Source organism: Mirounga leonina, unplaced genomic scaffold (genome assembly GCF_011800145.1).
Source record: "Mirounga leonina isolate KUSES-001 unplaced genomic scaffold, KU_Mleo_1.0 Mir_115, whole genome shotgun sequence".
Lineage (NCBI taxonomy): Eukaryota > Metazoa > Chordata > Mammalia > Carnivora > Phocidae > Mirounga > Mirounga leonina.
The window spans coordinates 34,945,242-34,971,710 of NW_023270268.1; the positions used below are offsets into that span (position 1 = coordinate 34,945,242).

The following is a 26,469-nucleotide window of genomic DNA, read 5'->3' on the forward strand; positions in this document are numbered from 1 at the left end:
ATGAAAAGAGTACACTCCAAGTGACAGGGACAGTGGCTGTGCTTTGTCACATCTTTCAACATCCTCATCATTGCTCAGGGTGTTTCTGCTCCAATGTAGAATTGCACAGGCTTCCAGGCAAAATGTTTTCCATCTTCCTCTAGAACTATTTGGGGACCCTGGAGCTTCCATCCTTCAAGGCCTTCCTGAGGCTTGGCTGTTCAGTTTTCCCTTGAACTCTGTGAGATAGTCAACATCTTTCCCATTACTTCCATCTCTGTGTTAGACAGGAAAGATTTCTGTTGCTTATCACCAGGTAATCGTAACTGACGAACATGTAACTCTCTGAAATTTTCCTTCTGAAGATCTTCAGAAAGGTGCTGACTTGCTGCCACCCAATCGTCTTGCACCCACCCCATTTATGAAATACCAGGCATCAAATCCTGAAAATCCTTTATCCTCAAAGTCTGCAAGATAAGTGCTCTCATTATACCCATTTTGTAGGTGAGGAACTGAGACTCTGAAAGATGTGGGCATCTGTCCGAGGTTACAGCTAGAACCAGGAATCTTGGTTGATACATGTCAGTAAGACTTAGTGTGACCCCAAGTAAAGGAGATTAATGAAAGGAACAGGGGAGGGTCTCTCCAAGATAGCGCCTTTCCCCATCTCTCTCTTTTTCAAAGCACATAGTCTGCCATCTCTGCTTCTGCTCCGTCTTCCTGCCTTTTTCTGTGAACTGGCTTTCTCTGCTCACTCATCAGGGAGTATATTGTTGAGAAAGGGAGCTCCAAACTTAACTCTAAATAGTAATTAATTTCAAGGTTCTGCCTTCAACTATAGTTTCTGTGTTTCGTAGTTTGAATATTAAGAGAAAACCTGTTCGGTGCTTGGACAGCTGGGGTAAGCTGAAAAATGTCCTTCCTTCCCCAAAGATACCTAATTCCTAGAACTTGAGACTGTTACCTTTTATAGAAACAGTCTTTACAGAAGTGATTAAGTTAAGGATTTTAAGATGGGGAGATGATCCTGGATTATCAAGGCAGGTTCTAAATGGAATCATACATATCTTCATCAGAGTGAGGCAAAGGGAGATTGGGCACAGACAGAGGAGGTTATGTGATGATAGAGGCAGAGCTTGGAGTGATGCAGCCATAAACCAAGTAATGCTTGCAGTTACCAGAAGCTGGAAGAGACAAGGAACAGATTCTCCCCTAGAGCCTCTGAAGGGAGCACAGCTCTGTTGATACTCTGCTTTTGGCACAGTGATACTGATTTCAAATTACTGGTATCCATGACCGTGAGAGAATAAATTCATGTTGTTTTAAGCCACCAGATTGTTGTAATTTGTTGCAGTGGCTACAGGGGACTAATACAGCAGTCAATGGATTCATTCCTCCTACATTAGGTGTCCACTCATTGTTCAAACAGTATTATCCAGGGGGATGTTAATATGAAAAACACAGCCTGTGAAGCCTATCCTTTCAGCATTGCCTATGGGAAAGAAATAGGTGGCGATCCTTAGAGAAAGGGCATGGGCTGGGAGACACTTGCATGCCTCTCACTACCACTCCCTGACACCTGCTCTCGTGTAGGTGTGAGAGGAAGTGTTGGGAGGCACAGGGCAGCAGCCATGCCTGAATGTAGCACCAAGACAAGGGCTCTCTCCTCCACCCAAACAGGGAGTGTGTTCAGAAACAGCTCTTAATGTGCAGTGGTGGAAAAGAGGAAAGGTTAGGAAATGAGTCTACTTGTCCAACTAATTCAAACAAGTGTTAACATCCTCCTTTAGCTAGGCCTTGCGATGAGTTCTTAGCATAGGCATCAAACTATAGGGAAGAGAAAGACCTACACATCCTGGACAGCTGGAAAAAAATAACAGGATCACCTAATCATTCATTTAGTCATTTATTCAACCAAGGTTTCCTGTGCATAGAGATGTACCAGGTTAGGTGACAGTACAATAAAATATGTAGAGTGATCGTCTTCATGGGATAAGAAAAATAAGCAAAATAATCATAAATTGAGAAAAGGAAGTAAAGGAGTAAGGTTCTGAGACAGAATGAGGTGTATGAGTGGGTGGGGATGAAGGTGGTGGTGACAATCAGGCTTTGGAATCAGAAGTTACATTTGTCGTGGGGGAGGGTCTGTGATAAGTTTGAATGGGTAAGTCGAATAGGCAGTTGGATTTAAACCTGTGGCTGGGAGAAAGGACTTGGGCAGGAAATGGAAATTTGTTAGAGCCATGGAACGAAGGAAAGGTCCAGGAAAAAAGAGCATTTAAGGGAAATGGTGGAGTTTTATCTTTGGCTCTACGCATACAGAGGACACGAACATCCTCCACGTGTGAAGAAGAGGTTTAGAAGAAAATTATGAAGTTGCGTAGCCCTGCCTCCCTCAACCAGACTACATTTCCCAGAATGCTGCGCGAACCTCGCGAGACCCGAAATCGTTCACAGCCGCTTCCGGCGCAGGTGGCCCCGGATAATCATGGCGACCCTCAGAGCGCCTGCGTCGCTGTGGAGCCTCCTGACAGGTTCTCGGAGCACGGAGCGGGTTCGTGTCCGGGCCCGAAGTCAGCCCCAGCTCCGCGCCCTGCTCCAGCCACTGCCCGGGCCCTGCGGGGCGGGCCTGCCATGCCGTCGGCTTGAGTCTGAGGCGAGTAAGTGACCTGCCAGACGTCCGCTGGCACATTCTCCTGGGAGACCTAGAGCCTGCTTCTGGCTGGCGAGAACCACGCGGACCCCACGGCGCACCTCCGTCCCCGGCTCCTCTAGCAGTGCGCCCTAGGCTAGCCGGCTCCCTTCTGTACCTTGTACCTGCGGGGTCATCGCCCGCCTTTGTCATTGGTTCACTCAATCAACCAACAGGGCCTGAGCTCGGTTCCTTGCAAAGCACAGTGCTACGTTTAGGGGATACGGCCAACTAAACGGGTTTGTCTTTGAGGAACTCATGGCCCAGCGGGGAAGTGGCAATGCAGTGTGACCCAGGTCGCGGTAGAGGAACACACATAAGAGTGGCACTCAAACTTGGTGGCAAGGACAGGGAAGGCTTCCTGGAAATTAGGACCAGAGCTGAGACCTGGCTAACCATGCTAGTGAGAAAACAGGAAACATTTCAAGCAGAGGAAACAATATAAGCAAAAGTCCAGAAACGAGACTGAACACATGTAGTTTGGAAACCCATGTTTGAGGTAGGATTGATAGGCTTGGTTACGGCTTTGGCTTTAAGTTTAAAAGGAGAAATCAGTGTTGCTTCTCAGGTTTCTGGCTTGAGCAGTTGAGTGGAGGAGAGTAGTCCCATTTATACCAAGACAGAGAAGCTTAATTTTAGGAACAGGTTTTTTTTGTTGTTGTTGTTGTTTGTTTTTTTTTTTTTTTTTTTTGGCGGGGGCGCGGAAGAGGGGAGGTGAGGGAAGAAAAGGCAGGCGTAGGTAAGATGAGATTGGAAGGGAGGCAGAAGTAAACGTCTGTTTGTACACATTAAATTTGAGGTGCTTTTGAAATTCGAGTGTAGGTACCCAGTACGCAGTCGTATCTAAAGTGAGAAACATTGGATAAAAGTGATAACTCAACCTGGGGGAATGGGTGAGATTGAAGAGAGAGTAGGGCTGAGCACATACTGTCTGCCAGGCACTGTAACTGACCTGGGTGCCTGGTATTGAGTACAAGAAGTACAAGACCCTGTTCTGGCCTTTGGGGGAGCACATTGTTTAGTGGGGGACACAGTGAAGTAAGCAGACTACCTTAGTTTCTCTTATAAATGAAGTTGGAAGTCTGGTGAATTTTAAGCGTGAATCTTGATTACGTTTAAAAAAATTTTTCAGTTTTATTGAGATATAATTAATATATGGCATTGAATAAATTTAAGGTGTGCAGCCCAATGATTTGACTTCATATATCATGAAATTATTACCACAGTAAATTTAGTTTACATCTTTCCTCTCATGTAGATACAAAGAATAGAAAAAAAAATTTTTTCCCTGTAATGAGAAATCTTAGGATTTACTTTCGTAACAACCTTCATCTATGCCATTCAGCAGTGTTAACTATTTTCATCATGTAATATATTATATCCCTAGTTCTTTATCTTTTAACTGGAAGTTTGTACCTTTTGACCACCTTCATCCAATTACCCCTCCTCCAGTAACCATAAGACCACAAGTGTGATCTCTTTTTCTATGAGTTCTTCTGTTTGTTTTAAGAGTCCACAAAAAGTTGAGATCATACAATATTTATCTTTCTCTGCTTGATTTATTTCACTTAACATAATGCCCTCATGGTTCATCCATGTTGTCCCAAATGGCACGATTTCCTCCTTCTATTACACACACCCCCCACAACTTTATTATCTACTGATGGACACTTAGTTGTCTCCATATCTTGGATTTTATAAATAATGCTGCTGAGTTCCTTTTCCTCTTTTTGAGTCTTGCCATTCTGACAGGTGTAAGGTGTTATCTCAGTGTGATTTTGATTTGCATTTCCCTGATGATTAGTGATATTGAGCATCCTATGTGTCTATTGGCCATCTGTATGTTTTCTTTGGAAGAATGTCTGTTTAGGTCTTTGACCCATTTTTAATCAGACTAGTTGTTTTTTTGGCATTGAGTTCTATTAAGTTATTTATATATTTGGGATATTAATCCCTTATCTGATATATCATTTGCAAATATCTTCTCCCATTTAGTAGGTTGCCTTTTTGTTTATTGATGGTTTTCTTTGCTGTGCAAAAGCTTTTTATTTTGATGTAGTTTCAGTAGTTTATGTTTGCTTTTGTTTTCCGTTCTTTTTTTTTTTTTTAAAGATTTTATTTATTTATTTGAGAGAGAGAATGAGAGAGACAGAGAGCACATGAGAGGGGGGAGGGTCAGAGGGAGAAGCAGGCTCCCCGCCGAGCAGGGAGCCCGATGCGGGACTCGATCCTGGGACTCCAGGATCATGACCTGAGCCGAAGGCAGTCGCTTAACCAACTGAGCCACCCAGGCGCCCTTGTTTTCCTTTCTTGAGTAGGTATATTGAGACAAATGTTGCCATGGCTGATGTCAGAGAAATTACTGCCTATTTTTTTTTCCCTAGGAGTTTTATGGTTTCAGAGCTCACATTTAGGTCTTTAATCAATTTTGAGTTTATTTTTGTGTATTGTATAAGAAAGTGGTCCCTTTTCATTCTTTTGCATGTAGGTGTCCAGTTTTCCCAGCACCATTTATTAAAGAGACTGTTTTTTCTCCATGGTATATTCTTGCCTCCTTTGTCTTAGATTAATTGACCATGTGAATGTGGGTTCATCAGGGATACTGGTCTGTGGTTTGTTTTTTTTTGTTTTCTGTCTGTCTGTCTGTCTTTCAGTATCTTTCTGGTTTTGGTATCAGGGTAATGCTGGCCTCACAGAATGTATTTAGAAGCTCTCCTCCTTCTATTTTTTTGGAATAGTTTGAGGAGAACAGGTATTAGCTCTTCTTTACATGTTTGGTGGAATTTACCTGTGAATCCATCTATTCTTTTGTTTGTTGGGAGTTTTTTAAAATTACTGATTTAACTTTATTACTAGTAAGGGGTCTATTCAGATTTTCTATTTCTTCCTGCTTCGGTTTTGGAAGATTGTATGTTTCTGGGAATTTATCCCTTTCTTCTAGGTTGTCATACAATTTTTTATAGTAGTCTCTTATAATCCTTTGTATTTCTTTGGTGTTGTTACCTCTCCTCTTTCATTTCTGATTTTATTTATTTGAGTCCTCCTTTTTCTTGATGGGTCTGGCTATAGGTTTATCAATTTTATCTTTTCAGCAAACCAGGTCTTGGTTTCAATGTTATTTTCTATTTTTTTTATTCTCTGTTTCAATTTTTTCTGGTCTAAACTTTATTATTTTATTCCTTTTAATGTTGGGCTTTGTTCTTTTTCTAGTTCCTTCAGATGTAAGTTTAGATTGTTTATTCGAGATTTTTCTTGGTTCTTTGGTAAGCCTTTATCATTATAAATTTCCCTCTTAAGAACTGCTTTTTGCTGTGCTCCAGAGATTTGGGGCTGTTGTGTTACCATTTTCATTTGTCTCCATATATTTTTTTATTTCCTTTTTGATTTATTTGTTGACCCATTGGTTGTTTAGTAGCATGTTGCTTAGCCTCCATGTGTTTGTGTTTTTTTCCATTTTTTTCTTCTAATTGATGTTCTAGTTTTATACTGTTATGGTTGGGAAAGATGCATGATATGATTCAGTCTTCTTAAATTTGAGACTTGTTTTGTGGTCTAACATGATCTATCCTGGAGATTGTTTCATGTGCACTTGAAAATAATGTGTATTCTGTTGTTTTTGGATGGAATGTTCTGTATGTATCTACTAAGTTCATCTGGTCTAATGTGTCATTCAAAGACACTGTTTCCTTATTGATTTTCTGCCTCGATGGTCCATCCATTAATTTAAGAGGGGTATGAAAGGGCCCTGCTATATTGTATTGCTGTCAGTTTCTCCCTTTATGTCTGTAATACTAGCTTTAGGTATTTAGGTGCCTTAATGTTGGGTGCATAGAGATTTACAATTGTTTTATCTTCTTGTTGGATTGATCCCCTTTATCATCATGTAATGCCATTGTTTCTTGCTACAGTTTTAGTTTTATTTTTTATTTTTTTAAAGATTTTATTTATTTATTGGGTGGGGGGAGCATGAGCAGTGGGAGGGGCAGAGGGAGAGAGAATCTGAAGCAGACTCCTCACTGATCAGGGAGCCTGATGCAGGCCTTGATCCCATGACTGTGAGGGCACCACCTGAGCCAAAACCAAGAGTCAGATGCTCAACTGACTGAGTCACCCAGGCACCCCTACAGTCTTAGTTTTAAAGTCTATTTTGTCTGATGTAAGTATTGCTACTCTGGCTTTTTTTTTTTCCCCCCATCAATTTGCATGGAATATCTTTTCCCATCATTTCACTTTGAGTGTCTGTGTGTCTTCAGTTCTGCAGTGAGTCTCTTGTAGGCAGCATATAGATGGGTCTTGTTGTTTTTTTTTTTTAATCAATTTCAGCCACCCTATATCTTTTGTTTGGAGCATTTAGTCCATTTACATTTAAAGTAATTATTGATAGTATTGTACTTATTGCCATTTCATTAATTGTTTTCTGGTGGGTTTTGTAGTTCTTCTCTGTTCCTTTCTTCTTCTCTTGCTTTCTTAACTTGTTTGGTGGCTTTCTTTAGTGCCATGTTTGGCTTTCTTTCTCTTTATTTTCTGTGTATCATAGGTTTTTGATTTGTGGTTACCATGGGGTTCATATTATAACATCAAAAATGTATAGCAGTCCCTATTAACTTGATGGTTGTTTAAGTTTGAACACATTCTAAAAGTACTAAGTTTTTACTTCCTTTCTCCATGTTTTATATATATGATGTCATACTTTACATCTTTTTATTTTTTATGTCCCCTAATTTTTTTTCCTAATTTTTGTAGATATAATTGATTTTATTGCTTTTGTGTTTTAACTTCCTTACTGACTTTATAAAGTGACTAACCTACTACCATTACTATATGTTTGTTCTTACTAGTGAAATATTTTTCCTTTCACAATTTTCTGACTTGTAGTTATTGTCTTTTTTTTCCCCCCCATTTAAAGAATTCCCTTTAACATTTCTTGTAAGGGTGGTTTAGTGGTGATGAACTCCTTTAATTATTGTTCATCTGGATAACTCTTTAAAAACTCTAGTTCTGAATGATAGATAATCTTGCAGTGTAATTTTTTTTTCTTAAGATTTTATTTATTTGAGAGAGAGTGCAAGTTAGCGAGCACAAGCTGGGGAGGGGCAGAGAGAGAGAGGGAGAAGCAGATTCCCTGCTGAGCAGGGAGTGCGACGCGGGGCTCAATCCCAGGGCCCCAAGATCATGACCTGAGCCAAAGGCAGACGCTTAACAGACTGAGCCACCCATTTGCCCCTAGAGTATTCTTGGTTTGAAGTTTTTTTCTTTCAGTACTTTGAATATGTCCTGCCATTCCTTTCTGACCTGCAAAGTTTTTGCTGAAAAATTAGGTGATAGCATTATGGGCTTTCCCTTGTATGTAACTGTTTGCTTTTCTCTTGCTGCTTTTAATAATCTCTTTTTATCTTAAATTCTGTCATTTTAAGTTATTATGTATCACAGTGTGGACATTTTTTTGGGTTCATCTTGTTTGGGGATTTTCATGTTTCCTGAACCTGGATGTCTTCCCAGATTAGGGAAATTTTTAGCTATTATTTTTTTAAATAAGTTTTCTGCTCCCTTGTCTCTCTCTTTTTCTTCTGGGATCCCTATAATACAACATTTATTATGCTTGAGGATGTTATAGAGGTCCCTTAACCTATTCTTACTTTTTGCTGTTCAGCTTGGTTGCTTTCCATTACACTGTGTTCCAGATCACTGATCCATTCTTCTGCATTCTATAATCTGCTCTTGATTCCCTCTAGCATATTTGTCCTCTCAGTTATTGTATTCTTCAGCTCTGACTGGTTATTTTTTATATTTTCTATCTCTGTCAAAGTTGTAAATTCATCTGTTCTTCTCTCAAGTCCAGTTGAATATCTATAATTGTTACTTTTTTCTTTTTATTAAGTATATTATCTCCATTTTGTTTAGCTCTTTTTCTGTGATTTTGTCTTGTCTTTCATTGTGGACATATTCTTCAGTTTTCTCATTTTTTTTTTTTAAGGTTTTATTTATTTGACAGAGAGAAACACAGCGAGAGAGGGAACACAAGCAGGGGGAGTGGGAGAGGGAGAAGCAGGCTTCCTGTGGAGCAGGGAGCCTGATGTGGGGCTCGATCCCAAGACCCTGGGATCATGACCCTAGCTGAAGGCAGACACTTAACAACTGAGCCACCCAGGCGCCCCATCTTCTCATTTTTTTCTAACTGTTTGTTTGTATGTGTTAGATGGGTGTGTCTCCTGGTCTCAAAAGTATGGTCCTTGTGTAGAAGAGGTCCTGTGGTGGCCTGTAGCACAATCCCCTCTTGTCACTGACCAGGTGCCCCTGTGTAGGCTGTGTGCACTCTCATATTGTGGCTGAGCTACAGTTGCTGTGGGCATGCTGGTGGGTGGGGTTAGCTCACCTTACTTAGCTCAGCTGGCTCAGCGTCCTGCTTTGGTTACTGCAGGCACACCGGGCAACGTTTGCTGTTTTTCCTGTTGAGAGGCCTGGCTGCCGCTGCTGTGGGCTTGCTGGTGGGTAGCCTGGCTGTCTGCGGCTAGCTGCTGTGACAGCTGTGGGCGCACTGAAGAGGGCAAGGTTTGCTCCCTGTGCAGGCAGGTAAAAGACCTGGCTGCAGGAATTGAGTGCCTGCTGGTGTGTGTGGTTATCTTCCCCACTGTCCCCATGGCAGGAGTTGCTTTGGCAGGGTGCTTGCCAAGGCAGATGGTTTGGGTGAGACCGAGCCCAGGGCAACACTGAGGGAAGGCACGTGGCGCTAGCAGGGTAGATGGGAGTGTATTAAAACTGGCTCCCAAAAGTGTCTGGCTATCTGGGCTTGGGGAGGGCAAGAAAATGGCGCCCACCATCACTTTTGTTCCCAAGAAGTTTCCTGCAGATTCCTGTCTCTCTGGCAAATGTCCTCAGGTTACTGAGTAAATCTCTTTAACCCGTGCCCCAGGTACTTTTCAAACTGTTGCTTTTGTGCTGTGTCTGGGGTGCGTTATTTAGCATGCTGGGTCTTTATGGACAGTGTCTCAGTTTTTTAATCTCTGGCTCTCCCAGAGTTTAAAATCAGCCCTATTCATTTTCAAAGCCAGACCGTATGGGGACTCCTTTTCCCAGTGTGGGTCCCAGGGCTGGAGGAGTCTAGTCTTGGGGTCTGATCTTCTTGCTCCTCTGTGCTTGTGATGTCCTTCTTGTTTTTGGTTAGTTGAGTCAGGGGTTTGGTTCCTGAATATGTTTCTGCTCATCCTACCCTTTTTGATATGGCCTTCATTCTACGGCTAGCTGTGGAGGATCTGTTCAGCCATCTTCAGTTTATTTTCAGAGTTAGTGGCCATATATGTAATTGTTGCCTCAGTGTGCCATGGGGTGAGGTGAGCTCAGGTTCGTCCCACTCCACCATCCTCCCTTCATTCCTCTTCTTTGATTTCTTTCATCAATGTGTTTTAGTTTTCAGTATAGGGATCTTTCACCTCTTTGGCTAAATTTATTCCTAAGCTCTTTATTGTTTTTGATGCTGTTGTCAGTGGGATTGCTTTCTTTTTTTTTTTTTTTATTATGTTATATTAATCACCATACATTACATCAGTAGTTTTTGATATAGTGTTCCATGATTCATTGTTTGCATATAACACCCAGTGCTCCATGCAGAACGTGCCCTCTTTAATACCCATCACCAGGCTGGCCCATCCTCCCACCCCCCTCCCCTCTAGAACCCTCAGTTTGTTTTTCAGAGTTCATCATCTGTCATGGTTCGTCTCCCCCTCCAATTACCCCCCCTTCATTTTTCCCCTCTTGCTATCTTCTTCTTCTTCTTTTTTTTTTTTAACATATGATGTATTAGTTTTGGAGGTACAGATCTGTGATTGAACAGTCTTGCACAATTCACAGCACTCACCATAGCACATACCCTACCAGTGTCTATCACCCAGCCACCCCATCCCTCCCACCCCCCACCACTCCAGCAACCCTCAGTTTGTTTCCTGAGATTAAGAATTCCTCATATCAGTGAGATCATATGATACATGTCTTTCTCTATTGACTTATTTCGCTAAGCATAACACCCTCCAGTTCCATCCACGTTGTTGCAAATGGCAAGATTTCATTCCTTTTGATGGCTGCATAATATTCCAATGTATATATATACCACATCTTCTTTATCCATTCATCTGTCGATGGACATCTTGACTCTTTCCATAGTTTGGCTATTGTGGACATTGCTGCTATAAACATCGGGGTGCATGTACCCCTTCGGATCCCTACATTTGTATCTTTGGGGTAAATACCCAATAGTGCAATTGCTGGATCATAGGGTAGCTCTATTTTCAACTTTCTGAGGAACCTCCATACTGTTTTCCAGAGTGGTTGCACCAGCTTGCATTCCCACCAACAGTGTAGGAGAGTTCCCATTTCTCCGCATCCCGCCAACGTCTGTCGTTTCCTGACTTGTTCATTTTAGCCATTCTGATTGGTGGGGGGGGGGTATCACATTGTGGTTTTGATTTGGATTTCTCTGATGCCGAGTGATATTGAGCACTTTTTCATGTGTCTGTTGGCCATTTGGATGTCTTCTTTGGACAAATGTCTGTTCATGTCTTCTGCCCATTTCTTGATTGGATCATTTGTTCTTTGAGTGCTGAGTTTAAGAAATTCTTTAATAGATTTTGGATGCTAGCCCTTTATCTGATATGTCATTTGCAAATATCTTCTCCCATTCTGTCAGTTGTCTTTTGGTTTTGTTAACTGTTTCTTTTGCTGTGCAAAAGCTTTTTATCTTGATGAAGTCCCAATAGTTCATTTTTGCCCTTGCTTCCCTTGCCTTTGGCGATGTTTCTAGGAAGAAGTTGCTGCGGCTGAGGTCGAAGAGGTTGCTGCCTGTGTTCTCCTTTAGGATTTTGATGGACTCCTGTCTCACATTGAGGTCTTTCAACCATTTTGAGTCTATTTTTGTCTGTGGTGTAAAGAAATGGTCCAGTTTCATTCTTCTGCATGTGACTGTCCAATTTTCCCGACACCGTTTGTTGAAGAGACTGTCCTTTTTGCATTGGACATTCTTTCCTGCTTTGTTGAAGATGAGTTGACCATAGAGTTGAGGGTCCATTTCTGGGCTCTCTATTCTGTTCCATTGATCTATGTGTCTGTTTTTGTGCCAGTATTATACTGTCTTGATGATTACAGCTTTGTAATAAAGCTTGAAGTCCGGAATTGTGATGCCGCCAGCTTTGCTTTTCTTTTTCAACATTCCTCTGGCTATTTGGGGTCTTTTCTGGTTCCATACAAATTTTAGGATTATCTGTTCCATTTCTTTGAAAAAAGTGGATGGTATTTTGATGGGGATTGCATTGAATGTGTAGATTGCCCTAGGTAGCACTGACATCGTCACAGTATTTGTTCTTCCAATCCATGAGCATAGAATGTTTTTCCATTTTTTTGTGTCTTCCTAAATTTCTTTCATGAGTATTTTATAGTTTTCTGAGTACAAATTCTTTGCCTCTTTGGTTAGATTTATTCCTAGGTATCTTACGGTTTTGGGTGCAATTGTAAATGGGATCGACTCCTTACTTTCTCTTTCTTCTGTCTTGTTGTTGGTGTATAGGAATGCCACTTATTTCTGTGCATTGATTTTATATCCTGCCACTTTACTGAATTCCCGTATGAGTTCTAGCAGTTTTGGGGTGGAGTCTTGGGTTTTCCACATACTGTATCATATCATTTGCAAAGAGTGAGAGTTTGACTTCTTCTTTGCTGATTTGGATGCCTTTTATTTCTTTTTGTTGTCTGATTGCTGTGGCTAGGACTTCTAGTACTATGTTGAACAGCAGTGGTGATAGTGGGCATCCCTGCCGTGTTCCTGACCTTAGGGGAAAAGCTCTCAGTTTTTCCCCATTGAGAATGATATTTGCTGTGGGTTTTTCGTAGATGGCTTTTATGATATTGAGGTATGTACCCTCTATCCCTATACTCGGAAGAGTTTTGATCAAGAAAGGATGCTGTACTTTGTCAAATGCTTTTTCTGCATCTATTGAGAGGATCCTATGGTTCTTATTCTTTTATTAAGGTATTGTATCATGTTGATAGATTTACGGATGTTGAACCAACCTTGCAGCCCAGGGATAAATTCCACTTGGTCGTGGTGAATAATCCTTTTAATGTACTGTTGCATCTTATTGGCTAGTATTTTGGTGAGAATTTTTGCATCCGTGTTCATCAAGGATATTGGTCTGTAATTCTCCTTTTTGATGGGGTCTTTGGTTTTGGGATCAAGGTAATGGTGGCCTCATAAAACGAGTGCAAAATTAATATTTTTAGAACAGTTTCAGAAGAATAGATATTAATTCTTCTTTAAATGTTGGGTAGAATTCTGGGAAGCCATCTGGCCCTGGGCTCTTGTGTGTTGGGAGATTTCTGATTACTGCTTTAATTTCCTTACTGGTTATAGGTCTGTTCAGGTTTTCTCTTTTCTTCCTGGTTCAGTTTTGGTAGTTGATACATCTCTAGGAGTGCATCCATTTCTTCCAGGTTATCTAATTTGCTGGCATAGAGTTGCTCATAATATGTTCTTATAATTGTTTATATTTCTTTGGTGTTGGTTGTGATCTCTCCTCTTTCATTCATGATTTTGTTGATTTGGGTCATTTCTCTTTTCTTTTTGATAAGTCTGGCCAGGGGTTTATCAACCTTGTTAATTCTTTCAAAGAACCAGCTCCTAGTTTCGTTGATCTGTTCTACTGTTCTTTTGGTTTCTATTTCATTGATTTCTGCTCTGATCTTTACTATTTCTCTGCTTCTGCTGGGTCTAGGCCTTATTTGCTGTTCTTTCTCCAGCTCCTTTAGGTGTAGTTAGGTTGTGTAATTGAGACCTTTCTTGTTTCTTGAGAAAGGCTTCTATTGCTATATACTTTCCTCTTAGTACTGCCTCTGCTGTATCCCAAAGATTTTGAATAGTTGTGTTTTCATTTTCATTTGTTTCCATGAATTTTTTTAATTCTTCTTCAATTTCCTGGTTGACCCATTCATTCTTTAGTAGGATGTTCTTTAGCCTCCATGTATTTGAGTTTTTTCCGACTTTCGTCTTGTGACTGAGTTCTAGTTTCAAAGCATTGTGGTCCAAAAATATGCAGGGAATGATCCCAGTCTTTTGGTACCGGTTGAGACCTGATTTGTGACCTAGGATGTGATCTATTCTGGAGAATGTTCCATGGGCACTAGAGAAGAATGTGTATTCTATTGCGTTGGGATGGAATGTTCTGAATATATCTATGAAGTCCATTTTGTCCAGTGTGTCATTTAAAGTCTTTATTTCCGGGGCACCTGGGCGCCTTCATTAAGCATCTTCCTTCGGCTCAGGTCACGATCCCGGGGTCCTGGGATCGAGCCCTGCATCGGGGTCCCTGCTCGGCGGGAAGCCTGCTTCTCCCTCTCCCACTCCCCCTGCTTGTGTTCCCTCTCTCGCTGTCTCTCTCTCTGTCAAATAAAGTCTTTATTTCCTTGTTGATCTTTTGCTTAGATGATCTGTCCATTTCAATGAGGGCGGTGTTAAAGTCCCCCATTATTATTGTATTGTTGTCGATGTGTTTCTTTGCTTTTGTTATTAATTGGCTTATATAACTGGCTTCTCCCATGTTAGGGGCATAGATACTTAAAATTGTTAGATCTTCTTGTCAGATAGACCCTTTAAGTAGGATATAGTGTTCTTCCTCATCTCTTATTACAGTCTTGGTTTAAAATCTAATTTGTCTGATATAAGGATTGCCACCCCAGCTTTCTTTGGTGTCCTTTAGCATGATAAATGGTTTTCCATGCCCTCACTTTCAATCTGGGGGTGTCTTTGGGTCTAAAATGAGTCTCTTGCAGACAGCATGTCGGTGGATCTTGTTTTTTTACCCAGTCTGATAGCCTGTGTCTTTTGATTGGGGCATTTATCCCATTTACATTCAGGGTAACTATTGAAGGATAGGAATTTAGTGCCATTGTAAATTTGCCTGTAAGGTGAATGTTACTGTTTATTGTCTGTGTTCCTTTCTGGTCTATGTTGCTTTTAGGCTCTTTGCTTAGAGGACCCCTTTCAATATTTCTTGTAGGGCTGGTTTCGTGTTTGCAAATTCCTTTAGTTTTTGTTTGTTGGAAGCTTTTTATCTCTCCTTCTATTTTCAATGACAGCCTAGCTGGATAGAGTATTCTTGGCTGCATATTTTTCTCATTTAGTGCTGTGAATATATCATGCCAGTCCTTTCCGGTCTGCCAGGTCTCTGTGGATAGGTCTGTTGCCAGTCTAATGTTTCTGCCATTGTAGGTTACATATCTCTTCTCCTGAGCTGTTTTCAGGATTTTCTCTTTGTCTCTGAGACTCATAAGTTTTACTATTAGGTGTCGGGGTGTTGACCTATTTTTATTGATTTTGAGAGGGGTTCTCTGTGCCTCCTGGATTTTGATGCCTGTTTCCTTCCCCAAATTAGGGAAGTTCTCTGCTATAATTTGCTCCATTATACCTTCTGCCCTTCTCTCTCTTTCTTCTTCTTCTGGGATCCCAATTATTCTAATGTTGTTTCATCTTACGGTATCGCTTATCTCTCGAATTCTGCCCTCGTGATCCAGTAGTTGTTTCTCTCTCTTTTTCTCAGCTTCTTTATTTTCTATCATTTGATACACTTCTGTATCACTAATTCTCTCTTCTACCTCATTTATCCCAACAGTTAGAGCCTCCATTTTTTATTGCCCCTCATTAATAGCCTTTTTGATTTCGACTTGGTTAGATTTTAGTTCTTTTATTTCTCCAGAAAGGGTTTCTCTAATAACTTCCATGCTTTTTTCAAGCCCAGCTAGTATCTTTAAAATCATCATTCTGAACTCCAGTTCTGACATCTTACTAATGTCCGTATCGATTAGGTCCCTGGCAGTCGGTACTGCCTCTTGTTCTTTTTGTTGAGGTGGTTTTTTCCATCTTGTCATTTTGTCCAGAGGAGAATAGATGAATGAGAGAACAAAATGCTAGCAAGTAACACATCCCCAGAAAATATACACTAAACAAGTCAGAAAAAAGCTGAAACTGGGGGAAAAGAAAGGGAAAGAAAGAAAAAAAGAAAAAGATAAAAACAAACAGAAACAAAACAAAACAAAAAACAGAATATGATCAAATATGATCAGGCTGGTGCATAGATCAGTGCCACACACTAGATTTTTGGTCTGTTGGAAGAAAGTGCCTCTCAAAATTTTAAAGAAAGAAAAACTTATATATGTACAAAAATAAGGGTTAATACGATGAAGGGATGGAACATGACTGTAAAGGTAAAAATTTTAAAAGATTTTATAAAAGGAATTGATAAGAAGTTGGTTGGAAAAAGAAGAGCATTTTTTAAAAAGAAGAGAATGTGATCAGGCAGGAGACTAGAACAAAGCCATACACTAGAGACTTAGGGTATATTTTGATCTGTTAGAAGAAAGTATCTCAAAATTTTAAAGCTAGAACAACTTATATATATGTAACAAAAATAAGGGTAACTACTATGAAGGGATAGAATATGACTCTAAAAATGAAAAATAAAATTTTTTTTAAAAAGGGATTGATAAGATCTTGGTTGAAAAAGGGAAAAAGAAAAATTAAAAAAAACAACAGTTAAAAAAAATTAACTTTGAAAGACTAAAGAATCATGGGAAAAAAGCCATTGATTCTATGTGCAGTATTCCCCTAGCTCTGGAGTTCTGCCATTCTGATTGATCAGTAAACTTGGTCTTGGCTGGCGGTTCTCGCTGATCTTCTGGGGGAGGGGCCTGTTGCCGTGGTTCCCAAATGTCTTTGCCGGAGGCGGAATTGCCCCACCCTTGCCGTCCGGGCTAAGTCATCTGCTCTGGTTTGCTTTTGGGAGCTTTTGTTCCCTGCAAGCTTTTGGTACAGCTTTGGAGGCCGAGAGTGAAAATGGCGGCCTCCCAATCTCTGCCCCAGAGGAGCCGAGAACTTGGGGCCCCACTCCTCAGTGAGCCCCCAGAGAAAATCAATCACTCCCATCTCCCCGGTCTCCGGCCGCGCTCTGTGCTCACCTGGCCTGTGACCGAGTGTTTCTATCTCTGACACCCGACCCCGTATGGAGTCTCCAGTCCCAGCAGATCCCTGCGGTGCGCTCCTGCGCCACTCCTCCCGGGGAAGGAAGGGGAGTCTCCCCGGATCTGCCGCTTGTTGGGTCCCTGCTGGAGGAGCAGTGGCCCGACTGTGCCGTGGATAACGGTTTATGGCAACCCCGGGCTGAGAGCCCACTCCTCGGCTCCGTCTCTGCAGCCGGCTTCCCCACTCCGATACCTGGGAGCTCTGCCACGCTCAGGCACCCCTGTTTTTCTGTGACCCCGAGGGTCCTGAGACCACACTGTCCCAGCAAGGGTTCCACTCCCCGCTTAGCCACTGGAGCCATGTCCCTCAGTGGAGCAGACTTCTGCAAGTCCCGATTTTGTGCTCTGCTGCTCTATCACTTGCCAGAAGTGGCTGATGGAGGCCCCCTCACCCACTGTCTATCTTCCCGAATATTGCCTTGGATTCACTTCTCCACATGTCCTACCTTCCAGAAAGTGGTCGCTTTTCTGTTCAGAGAGTTGTTGCTATTCTTTTCTTCGATCTCCTGTTGAGTTCGTAGGTGTTCAGAATGGTTTGATCCCTATCCAGCTAAATTCCCAGGATTGCTTTCTTTTTCACATAATTTGTTAGTATAGAAATGCTACCAATTTTTAAATGTTAATTTTGTATCCTGCAACCTTACTAAATTTGTCGATTAGATCTAATAGTTTTTTGATGGTGTTTTTAGGATTTTCTACATACAAAATCCTATGGTCTGCAACTAATCAGAGACAAGTTTACTTATTCCTTTCCAATTCTGGTTTACTTTTACTTCTTTTTCTTGCCTAATTGATTGGCTAGGACTTGCAGCATTATGTTGAATAGGGGACAACCTTGTCATAGTCCTGAACTTAGAGAAAAGTCTTTTAGTCTTTTATGGTAGTTGTGGGTTTTGCATATATTATGTTGAGGTGTGTTCCTTCCATACGTAATTTGTTAAGAGCTTTTATCATGAACTGATGTTGAAGTTTGTCAAATGCTGCTTCTGCATCTATTGAAATGATTATATGATCTTTTTCTCTCAGTTTGTTAATTGTGATGTATCACATTGATTTGTGTATGTCAAACTATCCTTGCATCCCAGGGATAAATTCCACTTGATCATGGTAAATGATCTTTCTAATGTGCTGCTGAATTTACTTTGCAAGTATTTTACTGAAAATTTTTACATCTATAATTATCAGGGATATTGGCCTGTAGTTTTCTGGTAGTGTCCTTTTCTAGCTTTGGTAAGGGACTAGATTGGGTGCATTCAGGGTGGTATGGTTGTAGAGTCTGGCTTTGGTATCAGAAAATACTGGTCTAGTAAAATGAGTTTGGGAGTGTTCCCTCCTGTTCAGTTTTTTGGAGGAGTTTAAGAAGGATTATTTGGTAAAATTCACCTGTGAAGCCATCTGCAGCTGGGCTTTTCTTTGTTGGGAGATTTATTATTGCTGGTTGAATCTCCTTAGTAGTAATTGGTGTGTTCAGATTTTCGGTTTCTTCCTGAGTCTTGGTAGTTGCATGTTTTAAAGAATTTTCCCATTTCTTATAGGATATCCAGCTTGTTGCCACATACTTATTCATATTAGCCTCCTAGAATCCTTTGTATTTCTGTAGTGTGAGTTGTAATGTCTCCTTTTTCATTTATAATTTTGTTCATTTGGGTCTTCTCTTTTCCTTGCTTAGTCTAGCCAAAGGTTTGTCAATTTTGTTATCTTTTCAAAGAACCATCTCTTAGTTTTGTTAATCTTTTGTTTTGACTACATTTTTAAGAGATTACTCTGGTTGTTCTATGGAGAATGGTCTATAGTGGCGTCAGAATAGAGTCAGGGAGACTGGTTAGGAGGTTAAGGGAAGAGATGAGGATGGCCTTGATCAGAGTAGTGGCAATGGGAAATGGAGGACTAAAGAGAGATTTATGAGGTATAATAGAGAGTATGTTGTGTGTTAGTGTCCTTTCTTTGTAAAATGGGGATAATTGTATTTCTGTGGTTGTTGTAAGGATTAAATGTGCTAAATATGTAAGGTACTTAGCTCAGTAAGTACTGGCATATAGTAAATCTCTAATGAATGTTATCATTGCTGTTACTGTAACAACTGCTGTTGGCTAGATGTGGAGGGTAAAGGAAGTCAGGAATGACTAAGATTTCTGGCCCACATGACCTGTTGCATGCTACTAAGGTAAGGAACCATAGGAAAAGAAAGGTTTGAGACAGGAGAAAGTTGATGTGTTCTGAAGAGAAGGCTATAGTTCAGAATTTTTAGGGCCACCAGCATTTATAAGACTAGCAGAGGAAGAGGTGGCTGGGAAGGAATGGTGCTTTTTTCCCTCTCCTTCTTTTCCTAATGGAAATGGAAATAGAGGAAGTTAAGCAAAGGCATGGGCAAACTATGTAAGGCAGAGGTGATATCTGGGTGTCCTCACCTGTCCAAGGCTCTTCCATGACACCGCATGGCCTTTTCAGTCTCACGTCATGATCCAAGCCTGTGTTTCCTAGTTGCAGCCCCCTTAGCCTGGAATTTCCTTCCTTTTTTTCTCTGTCCTGTTCAGGCCCCATGGGAAGCCTTCTTGACCCTGCTGCCTTGGCCTTCTCTGCTCCAAGAGTATGTGTATAGCACTTGCACTGGGGAGCACCCGGGTAGACTAGTTAATCTAGTCTCTAGAAACAAACTTTGGTTTAAATCCTGACTCTGTCACTTAACAGCTAGTTGGTCTTTAGGCAGGCTCCAGTATCCTCATTTATAAAATTGAGATATCAATATCTATTTTGTGGGTTGTTGTAAACATTCCTGAAAATGTATGTAATGCCTGGCATCTAGGAGACAGCTCTGTAAATTATTATTATTATTAATACTATTACATTAGTTATTTTAAAGATTTATTTATTTGAGAGAGAGAGAGAGAGTGTATGCGCATGCATGTGTGCACATGCGAGTAGGGTGAGGGGCAGAGGGAGACAGTCCTCAAGCAGGCTCCCCGCCAAAATCAGAGCCCCGTGGGGGGGGCAGGGCTGGAGCCCATGACCCATGAGATCATGACCTGAGCCAAAATAGAGTCAGACGCTTAACTGACTGAACCACCCAGGCACCCCTTATTTATTTATTTTTAAGATTTTATTTTTAAGTAATCTCCACACCCAACATGGGGCTCAGACTTAACAACCTCGAGATCAGGAGTCATGTGCTCTACTGACTGAGCCAGCCAGATGCCCCACATTAATTACTTTTTAAAAAAAAAATTAGAGCAAGAGCAGGAGAGGCAGAGGGAGAGAGTCTCAAGCAGACTCTGCGTGGAGCCCGATGCAGGGTTTGATCTCACAACCCTGAGATTGCCACCTGAGCCGAAACCAAGAGTTGGACGCTTAACCAACTGAGCCACCCAGGTGCCCCTTAATTACTTTCTTATTTTTTTATTAAGATTTTATTTATTTATTTGAGAGGGAGGGAAAGAACAAGCAAGGAGAAGGACAGAGAGAGCGAGCGAGAGAGAGAAGCAGGCTCCCCACTGAGCAGGGAGCCGGATGTGGGGCTCAATCCCAGGACCCTGAGATCATGACCTAGCTGAAGGCAGACATTTAACTGACTGAGCCACCCAGGTGCCCCTTAATTACTTTTTTATGTTTCTTCCTCCACTAGATTTTGAGTGCCTTTTTGGCAATATTCTCATCATTGTAAATGCTCAGTAAATTTTATCAAGGAATGAATGGAAGGATTTCATAGGTATTAACATTATGCATATTGAGGTAGACATTTTGTTAATCATTCCTATTGTTAACTTGTCTGTTTAGAGGTCTTGTTGGCTTGTCATTTTTACCATCTTATTTACTAAAATCCATTTTAGCAGAATCTGGTAGCTCAGAGAACAAGAAACCTACATTTATGGATGAGGAAGTCCAAAACATACTCATCAAGATGACAGGCTTGAATTTGCAGAAGATTTTTAAGCCATCTATACAACAACTGAAGCCACCAACCTATAAGCTAATGACCCAGGCACAGTTGGAGGAGGTACGTGAATGCAGAAATACTGGTAGAATACCTTTCTTTAAGAGGTTAAACAGGATTACTAGAGGTCGCTCCAGATACCCCATAGCTGCTCTTCCATAGGCACTCATGATGGGGAGTTCCAAGCACAGACTGAGAAAAGCAATGGGAGCAGGCAGGCAGAGAGAAGCAGGGAACATGGCTGAATTTAGGCAGACTGGGGCATGTGGGTCAGGCCTACATGTCCACGCAACCTCCTCTGCTCCCAAACCTGCCTGAGTATCTGTCGTTTGTCCTGCCTGGTTCAGTTTCCTTCTGGAGAAACCTCTGCTGTGAGCTGCTTTGAGGATGGTGCTTTGGTGGGATTATGAGATCCTGCTGAACCACAGACTACTCTAGGCACCAGGGTCCTCCTGGAGTCATGGGTATGATTGCTTTGTGGAAGATGCTCTGATGTATGAGTATGTAAAGCATTATTGCTCCTTTTTCTAATTCAAATAAGTTACAGTCATAGCAAAACATTCAGATATCCAATCGTATATCACATGAGGAGTAAAAGTACCATTTTCACTTCTCAGAGGTAATCACTGTTAACAGTATGGCATGGAGCAGTGTGGTCAGTGGTTAAGAGCATGGGCTCTGGAGTTGAGTTGCCAGAGTTCAAAGTCCGGTGCTGCAGATTCTTAGCAGTTTACTTCATGTGTGTGTGCCTCTATCTTCTCTTCCATGAAATAGCCGTGTCACCTAGCTCCTATGGTCGTTGTGGGCATCAAATGAGCCAAATACAGAGTATTTGAACAATATATGGTGCGTAGTACACACACAATAAATGAAATCCTTTATTCTATTTCAAGCAGCTTTTGTGGCCTGGCTTGGTCTCAGAGCATTCGTTTGCTGCGGTGAGAGTAGTTGAGCCTGTAGGTGGTGCTCTCAGCCACACCACAGAGTTGGCAAAGGCCAGGGCCCAGGAGCCTTTTCACTCACTGATTCAGGGCTAGAGCTTCTTCTCTTTGTAGTTCTTGGCATTTTTTCTGCTTTTGTCAGATGATCCTTCTGGCTTGCAACCTTGCGGCTTTCCTTAAGAAATATTTTATTTCATTAGGCTACAAGAAAGGCAATTGAGGCAGCTAAAGTACGATTAAAAATGCCACCGGTTCTGGAAGAACGAGCACCAATAAATGACGTGTTAGCTGAAGATAAGATTTTGGAAGGAACAGAAACAGCCAAATACGTATTTACTGATATATCATATAGCATACCACACCGGGTGAGTAAATGTCTAATTGCAAAATGATCTTTATTTGAAATATGTGGAGATGGGTCTGAGGGACGAGGGTCAACATTATTGTGACCCAGCTGTATCTGAATCTTCCAAACCAGAATTCCTGTGACGGGGTGAGACCGTCTGGAAGATCCAGCCCAGCATAAGGAAGAAGAGAAATGCAGATCAGCCCCACATCATCCTGTTACCATTTCCCTGCAGATTATGGACACACTTTATTCCAGATTGACTGCAGAGAAAGAGACAGGTGTGCTAAGACAAAACTAGGAGTTTACAGACAAACCCACCCCCAAACCACAAATAGGCAGAAATCTTCAAGGCAGTGGGAGAAGGGGATTCTTTCTGCCCAAGTTAGACTAACTCCCTTAGCTGAAACATTTTGAGAAAAATGGTTTCTTTCTTATAAATTCTTGAGGATGCCAAAAAAACCCAGACTTCCCAAAGGATTTTCACTTTTCAGAATCTGCAGAAAGAATGACAGGTTTCCGGAGATAATTTTCAGACACCACTTGCTTTTCTGTTGTGGTTTTTGTTCTCTAGCTCCTCTGCCCTTGATGGCCAGTTCCAAAAGAACACTCTGGTACTTATAAAATATATCAGTTTTGTGTTTGAATCTTTTCAATTAAGAGTGAAACAAGCGATTTACAATTCAGCCCACAGAATGCAGAATACTATGTAACGCTACAGTTGGGAGAAGGGCCACCCCACATTAATCTTTTTATCATCTATGATTATGGTTAGAAGACATGATTTGAACAATGTCCATGTCTGTACATCAGCCACCTGTACACCTGACATGATAAACAGGGATCACAGAGTTTCATTTTAATTAAAATTTTTGCTCTGGGGTGCTTTACTATATGTTGCAATGCTTTGAAGGGTGTTTATGGGAGCATTTTATAACCTGAAAGGGAGAAAGGAACTTAGAATTCAAATTGCCACAGTCCTTTTGAGGAATAATTGTGTTATTTAGACATCTGTTATTTTTTTCTATTTGCAGTACCTGATGAAAGTTTTAATTATATCCTCAGAACACATTCAGAGACTCTTACACCTCTGAAAAGTAGATAGTACCATCTGGTTAATTTAAACATTAATCAAATGTTTATCAGTTACCTGCTATGTGCAGAATTCTGTGTAAGTCACTGGGTATCGCAAAGAATTAAATCCACAGTTCCTGCCCTTTTTCAGCTGACAGTATCTGAACAGTGTCAAGAATCTTGCACATGATAAATTGCCAGTTAAATGGCACAGTAGGTGGAATTCAGAGGGAAGTAATCTCCTGGCCTAGAATTTGATAGTTGGAAGAGTGAAGAGACCAGAGGCAGGTGGACAGTCTGACACATTTATGTCTCATGCGAGTTTGGGGAATTATAGAGGTCTAGAATTAAGACTCCACATTCCTGGGTTTGTTCCTTTTATCCCAGGGACTTTAGAAGTAGATCACAAAGTAGTAAAGTCTGTTTCAGTGAGACTTTGGGATGGGGAAGTGAAGCAGTTTGAAAGGTCTCATAGCACTTCTTTCCTCTGAAATGGATTTAAATGAATCTCTGACCTGCTTTTTTCAGTTGAACCATTTTATGCATTAAACCCACTTTAGGACCGTAGTTGGCACTTAGTAAATACTTTCATTTTAGATTTCTGATTGTCAGAGGCACAGCAGTGATTAGTGAAGGAAGTATCAAATCTTGCCAAGTGTTTGAGGTTTAAAATTATTATTGAAATCATATATGACTGCATTTTGCATCTCCCAGTTGCATTTTATATTTTGATTGCAAATTATTCTTATAATGGTGCTTAGTGGAAAACTGGAACTAGAAATAAGTCTTCACAAACCCATCCTTGATTATGTTTTCTATTTCAGGAGCGTTTTATTGTTGTCAGAGAACCAAGTGGCAGGCTACGCAAAGCCTCTTGGGAAGAACGGGACAGGATGATACAAGTTTATTTCCCAAAAGAAGGCCGTAGAGTTTTAACACCAATAATTTTCAAGGAAGAAAATCTTAAGGTAAGGTGACTTTGGTTTCCTAGAGTCAGTGGTGATGGTTTCTTCGTGAAACAAGTTGGCTCTGGTGTTGTAGGGTGTTCCGCTTTGATAAACACACATATGTGTTTCTGATGGTGACTCCTCTGCTGTTCTCTATCTGCTGTTCTCTATCTTGCAGTTGGCTTAGTTGGGATTTGAATCTAGGTGTGACAATTAGGAAGCCTGTGTTATTTCTGCCTCCCACTTACTGAACACAGAAGTGGATGAACACATCTGTCATGGCATCAGGACAGGTGTTGAGCTTTCATGTTTTTCTCATCGAATTCCAACTCTTCTGTGTGGTTTTAGACCATGTATAGCCAGGACCGGCATGTTGATGTCCTCAATCTCTGCGTTGCCCAGTTTGAGCCAGATTCTACTGAATATATCAAAGTGAGTATATTTTATAGGTTCTAAGATGGACTTAAGTATGGTTATGAGTAAGATTTTTACAGGGGAAGAGAGGAGAAATACCTGAACATCTATTAAGTACCTGATGTACATCAGATATTTTATCCTCACAGCAGCCTTTGAGTTAAGGATGGGGGAATTTACGCTTGGAGAGTTTATGTAGCTTGCGGCAGGTTGCACAGCTAGTAAATGGTAGTGTTAAGGACCCAAACTTGATGGCAGAGCTGCTTCTCTTTTCAGTTTATCATACAGGAAGAGTCATTTAGTAAAATTTGCCAAAATGTAATGTATGCATCTTACAATTCAGTTTAATAAGTAATCATGTAGTGCTTTCTACATACAGTATTGCGGATAGTATAGGCGACGATACGAACTAGGACAGGGTGTGCTGTGTCAAAGCTTGCAGTCCAGAAATGATTGTGGGGAAGGGTGCTAGGTAAGTGTGCAGATAATTATCACCTTAGGTTTGAGATGTTAGGTGCTAAGACAAGACTACAGAGTGCTTTCAGGAAAGGTTTCATAGGATTCTTGAAGAGGGCAGGGCAGGAGGGGCACGGAACGTTGTGGAGTTGGATGAGAAGAGGTGTTTCAGGCAGGGAGAAGGAACAGTGTGAACAAGCAGGAAACACAGTGTGCTTGCAGATGGCCAGTCATCTGGTTTGCTTGTACATGCAATGCATATGTATGGGAGGTGTTCAAGGTTAAACTAGGAAAGTAAATGGGGCCATGTCACAGGTGACCTCAGATGCTAGGCTCAAGAATCTGGACTTCAGTCAGCAGGGCTTTGAAAGCCTTTTGAACACAGGAATGCCCTTATCATAGTCCTCAGTTTGCAGGATCGGTCTGGAAGAACTGAAGGAACATTAGTTAATAAGGTGGAATGGGGTAGTTGATGGGATAGGGGAAAAACGGAGGAGTGAAAAAATACTTTTTTTTTTTTTAAATCCCCTAGTGACCAAGATAATGGTGGTCCATTATTTCTAGTGGTCTACATATATGTAATAGGTGCTTCATAAGTAGTGGCTGGCTGCTGAAAAGTAATTGATAGGGCTATAAATGTGTGGCAGACTTGTTCTGGGCTGCCGCACACTTCTAAGTGCAGGATTGATCTAGACCATACCTATTGGTTAATGAGAGTAGAGGCTGGTATAAATAGACCTGGTTTACTGGTCCTTTCTTGGGCAACACTCATGCAAGTAAATGTGTATCCAGTAATGCTCACTTTTTATTTTTGTGTTCCTGAAAAAAATTGCATTTTATGTGAATAGATTCATCATCAGACCTATGAAGACATAGATAAACATGGAAAGTATGACCTTTTACGTTCAACAAGACACTTTGGTGGAATGGCTTGGTATTTTGTAAATAAGAAAAAGATTGATGGTTTACTGATTGACCAGATTCAGAGAGATTTGTAAGTATGATCTTAATAAGTAAAAGAAATTCTTACTACTAGTACGGCAAATCTGTATTTAAGCTACTTTTTCTGTGTATACACTGTAAGTGATGACAGTGTATTGTCCAGTGATAAGTACCTTTCACTTACCTCTTTTATTTGTGGTTGGTTCTTCCAGCGTAACCCAGTTTTCTCAGTCTTTGCTTTTGTGTTATTTAAATAGGGCGAGATTCTTTGAAAGAGTAAGTGGCTGTGGATCTGTATTATATACCTGGGATACTGACTTATCCTGGGCCTCACCAGTGTTCCTGGGTATCAGTGAACTTCCCAGGCACTCAAAGGGGATTAAATGGGAAATGTAAAGACATAAGCTCTGGCAGGTGCCTGGTTTCTGGGGGAACTGGGGCTTTTCAGTAAAAGTCATCATTTAATTTATGAAAATACTATTGCTTTTGATATCCCTTGCTTTTGCAAGATTTTTAAGGCACTGAAAAAAATTAGATTTTTCTCCAAAGTTGCAAGAAACAAGGAGTATCTATTGTATTTTAACTGGTGTGCTTCCAGGTTTCTAGCTGAAACAATAGTGTTCTTTACAACTTGTGATGAAACTGAAAAGAAAATTGTTCTTGAGTATCTACCAGTTGGATTAGAAATGCCAAAATGG

General features: G+C 41.0%; 1 protein-coding gene across 2 annotated transcripts in view; it reads left to right on the top strand.

The window, feature by feature from the left end:
- Window positions 1–2,441: 2,441 nt before the first annotated feature.
- Window positions 2,442–26,469, top strand: part of MRPS22 (mitochondrial ribosomal protein S22) — a 28,101-nt gene continuing 4,073 nt past the window's right edge. The window contains exons 1-6 of one of the 2 annotated variants that reach the window (XM_034995801.1): window positions 2,442–2,639; window positions 20,551–20,714; window positions 21,793–21,957; window positions 23,837–23,980; window positions 24,308–24,391; window positions 25,678–25,823. In XM_034995801.1, the coding sequence (XP_034851692.1) occupies window positions 2,468–2,639; window positions 20,551–20,714; window positions 21,793–21,957; window positions 23,837–23,980; window positions 24,308–24,391; window positions 25,678–25,823 (875 nt within the window). In that variant the 5' untranslated portion in view covers window positions 2,442–2,467. Of the gene's footprint in view, window positions 2,640–20,547; window positions 20,715–21,792; window positions 21,958–23,836; window positions 23,981–24,307; window positions 24,392–25,677; window positions 25,824–26,469 lie in introns of both variants that reach the window. The other variant, XM_034995793.1, reaches the window with a different exon arrangement.